The 4,655-nt window shown below is 22.2% G+C and overlaps 1 protein-coding gene across 1 annotated transcript in view; it reads right to left on the bottom strand. All coding sequences in view use genetic code 6, as the record gives it.

Annotated features, from left to right (window-relative positions):
* Positions 1-3,095: 3,095 nt before the first annotated feature.
* The window catches only part of TTHERM_00979960 (leishmanolysin family protein), a gene marked incomplete at both ends in the record, with an annotated part of 2,119 nt that continues 559 nt past the window's right edge, over positions 3,096-4,655 (bottom strand). Inside the window, 5 exons of the mRNA XM_001016928.3 lie at positions 3,096-3,132; positions 3,183-3,271; positions 3,331-4,353; positions 4,538-4,551; positions 4,644-4,655. The exon at positions 4,644-4,655 is cut by the window's right edge and continues 559 nt beyond it. Of these exons, the coding sequence (XP_001016928.3) occupies positions 3,096-3,132; positions 3,183-3,271; positions 3,331-4,353; positions 4,538-4,551; positions 4,644-4,655 (1,175 nt within the window). The remainder of the gene's footprint in view (positions 3,133-3,182; positions 3,272-3,330; positions 4,354-4,537; positions 4,552-4,643) is intronic.

Genomic DNA, 4,655 nt, shown 5'->3' with positions numbered 1-4,655 from the left:
TAGGAATACCATTTTGTTTAATCATCTAATGAAGGAGTTACTGTTATACAAGTACCGTCAGAAGTTTGTTTTTTGTTAAATACATTATTAACAGTGTTTGGTTAAACCTTGATGAAATTAGAAAGTAAATTAACAACTGTAGTTGATACAGAAGTCAAATAGTTAATTTAATCTGTAGTGATAGATGGGCCACCTGGTTGTTAAGTTAAACGAGTAAAATCAGTTGTTATCCTAATGGGTAAAGTAGTTAAACCTCCTAAATTTCTATTTAATTATTCTTCGGAGGAATTAATAGGATTTTATTTAAAGTATTCATTAAGTTGTTTTTGTGTTTCTTAAATTAAATCATCATAATCATGAGAGCATGCATATCCTTCATGAGCAGAAACAAGGTTTTGAGTTTATAGAAAGAAGAAAAGAATAAAAATATTCAGACAGATAGTTTTCTTTAAGTCTTACATTTTTTTATTGTGTTTCTTAGTTTATTATCTCTTTAATTAATTTGAGAAGTAAATATTATTTCAAACACATGCAACAATTTTTTTATGAATTAGTATTTAATAAAAAATTAGAAGTTTTACAAGTATTTCTTCAAATAAAATATCAACCACAAACAAATTTAACAAACTTTTCGTATTTTTTTAAAGACTTTATCATCTTAAGTTTTTACCATATATATTCTTTTCTTCACCATAATAAGCATTTGAGAAAAAATAAAATAATCATATAAATTAATCATAGCAGTGAAGTTAAAGAGATTTTGAAAAGAGATCAATTCAAGTTCAAAATTATGCAAACTGTAAATAAATTAAGAGAAATACAATTTACAATCCTTTAATAATTTTCCTAATTCAAATTTTAGTGATAAACATGAATTTGGGTTAAAATTAAAATTTTGTATGTTTTAATATTTAATATCAATAATAAATATCATGGTCAATCAATATCCATAAGTTTATAAGACTCTGATTAAGAGAAAATTTAAATACCTTTTAAGCTTATTTTCTATTATAAAATATTTTTTTTATATTGTTAAACTGAATATTATTTCATATTTTTATAAATTTCTTATTAAAAACTTCATACTATTAACTTAGTTAAGAAAAAAATATCTTTGAAAAAAAGATTTTTTTCTTAATTTATTTGTCATTGCCAAAAATTTGAGTCGTAAAACATAATGCTTATAAAAATATTTATTTATTAATATTTATGGAGCTGGAGTTAAGGTTTTTCAAAAATAAATATTTAATTTATATAAAAAAATTTTTCAAATGCAAATAAAGTAGAGAAACTAAAATTAAAAAGTCTTTCAAATATTTATTGAAATATGATTTGCATTTATTTTATATCCTTTTTAATATTCTAGTATTTAGATAAAAACTGAATTTTACACAAATTAATTAAGTATTTTAGGTATTTTTCAAAATGTATTAAGTAAAATAGAAAATATTTAAGTGTTTTTTGGCGATTAATTAAATAATTACCATACAATAGAAAAAAAAGATAAGAGAAAAAAAGATTATTTTGTTAGTATATTTAATTAAAAAATATCTGATTATTTTAATTGACTAAACAAGCTCTTTATGAAAGAAACTTTTAAGAATTAACATTATTATTTTAATAAAGGAAATATGTATGTCTATATCTTTCATTAAATATAAAATCACATAAATATCTTATTCAATATTTGAATATTTTTTATTTATTATATATATGAAAGAAAAAAAAAATTGTAAACTGAAAACAGTAATGTTCTTTTTAGTGCTTCTAATTATTACGAATTAATTTTCATAATTTTTTATTTGATCTCAAGCTTCAATACTTAAATAAAAATGGGTGGGATATTCTTCTTCTAGTTTAATAAAATTGTAAATAATAAAAATGACATTTTGTATAAATTTTCAAGATAAATAAATAACTATCTTTAAATTTCTATAAGCCTCATTTTGCGTGTTTTTTTGGTTCATTATTTATGTTGACTATCTTAAATAAATAAAAATTAGTATTAAATTAAAAATATTAATGTTACACATAAAATAGATAATAGTTAGTAATTACATAATCAAAGAGTATTCATTTATTTTAAGGAAAATATTCAAGATAAAATTAATTAAATAATTAGAGTCGTAGGATGAAAAGTAGAAAGACTCTATTTTACAGTTTTTATATTTTTGTACTTAATTAATTAATATATTTACATAAAGTACTGTATGCTTTTCTAAAATTATTTTTCAAGTTAGATGTATTAATCAAATATATTTTAAATTATTAAAAGTATACACCTTCTATAATTTTAATATTATTAATTACATACTATATTTTTTAATATCTTACTCAATCCTAATTTTAATCGAAAGTTAATATTGCTTCTGAAATTTATTATAATAATTAATGATAAAATATACCAAATTACATATTTTAAAAAATAAATAGGATTCATTTACATTTTAATGAATCAAAAATAAGTCTTCTTTTAACAATCTAATTTAATTAAATTAGGAAAAATGAATAAAATATACAGAATACAAATTGTTTTAATACCTAATTTACTACAAACTCTACTTTTTAAAGTCTCTCATAATTTAAGATTGTTATAAATGAAAAATAAGCATTTTTATTTTGCGTTTTGCCCTCTCTATACCTTAAAAATAATAAATATCGTTATTTAATTTTTAAGTAATAAATTATGTATGAATGGTTAAATTAATTGCAATTTTTTAATATGTTTAAAAGGAGAACGTTTAATTTAAAAACTATTCTGAAGATTATCCTTAATTAAAATGATATTATATTAGTCAAGCCTAAATTTGAAATTTTTATATAAGGAGAAGCTGGATAAGGTTGAGGGAATGGTTCATCTTGTAGAAAATTTTTTTTAATTTACAAATAAATAAAATGTGTAAAATTGAAAAAATGGTTAACTATATTTATGGTTTCACATTCCCATTATCCTTTATATTCTACTTTTTGTTTTATTCATAGTTTATTAAGAAGAATTTAATATTGTAATTCATTAGTCATTAATGATAAAATTAAAATTAAATTAATCGAAATTCATAAATTAAAATTCTAAGATAGGGTAAGGCCTACATAATTCATTAAATTATTTTATTATTGCTAATCAAAATAAAACTATATATAAAAATATAAGTATTATGGTAAAATAATTTATGTTTGCAAACGTTTCAGCATCTACTGAAACACACTTTTGATTGCTATTTCCATTTTATCCTCTAGGGCATGTTAATACGCAGCTTTTTTCAGAAAGAAACTTTTTAAATTTAAAATATATTTATTAGGTAAATAGATTATCAAAAAATTATTATTTACATAGTTATTTGAACAAGATAAGCATGTCGAGGAATCGGAGCAATTTGAACAATTTGTTGGACACTAGGTACATGTTTAATTTGATTAATTTCCATAATATCCTTAATTACATTTAGCTACGCAGCTTGTACCTTATAGATAAAAATTTGGATTGCATGATGCACATGTTGCAGGTTAGAAAGAACCTATACAAGTAGAGCAGGGAGAAAAGCAAGATTAAGAATTTATGCAAACTTGCTAATTTTTATATGTGAAAGGTTTATATTTAGAATTGCAAGTTTTACAAGAATTTCCATCAGAACATTCATCGCATCCTTTAAGGCATAGAGAGCAAATGTAATTTGAGCCATTAAAATATCCTTTTGGACATATTGCTACGCATTAATTATTTTTCAGGTACAAGCTATTTTCGCAAGATAAACAAGAACTAGGATCTATAGAAGAACAAGTGGCGCAAGGCTTTGTACAAATAGTACACGAGCTACCGTATAGCCTGTAACCATTAGAACTGTCACATTAAATACAGGTTTTAGCATCAGAGCAGTTTTTACACCCAGTTACACAAGCAGTACAAGTCATATCTATTGAATTTTTATAGTAACCTAGTGGACAAGAAGAATCACATTTATTTGATGATGGCTACAGATAAAGATTTTATGCACAAGATAGACAACTAGTTGGAGTAGCAGATTTACATGTAGCACAAGGAGTAGTGCATGAAGAATCAATGCATGATGTTAAACTCTTTATATAGTTAGATTTACAACCAGTGCAATTATTATAACTAGTACAACTAGAGCATCCATCTGGACATTTAAAACAAGTCTTTGATACTTCATCAGCAAATTACCCATTTGGACAAGTTGTAACACATGAACCATTACTTAAATATGTTAAAAATTGGCATGCTTTACATTAATTGTTGCTTGGACCTGAGCACTATGAGCAAGAAAAATCACATTATTTGCACAAACCTGTACCAGAATCTGGATAATATCCATTTGGACAAGTCGATCTACATACCTGTAAAAAAAAATAAATATTAAATTTACAAAAAATTCAATGTTAGTTTTTATTTTTCAAATATTGCATTTTAATTTTTGAAAAAATTTGCATTTGAAAATCGATTTTGGATTTTCAAAAGAGAAAATTGGAACTTAAATTTAAAATGATATTTAATTTGAATATTTTGGTTATACTTATATACTCTATTCATATAAACTGTAAAGAATTAATTAAAATCAAAAAATTAGTTTTTATATTAATTATAAGATCAAATATATAAAAATGTTAAGTTTTTAATTTTAACCAACAAATTAGTATTG

The sequence above is a fragment of the Tetrahymena thermophila genome, assembly GCF_000189635.1.
Source record: "Tetrahymena thermophila SB210 genomic scaffold scf_8254634, whole genome shotgun sequence".
NCBI lineage: Eukaryota > Ciliophora > Oligohymenophorea > Hymenostomatida > Tetrahymenidae > Tetrahymena > Tetrahymena thermophila.
Note: the sequence above shows the minus strand (reverse complement) of the source record. Positions and strands in the feature narration are given on the sequence as shown.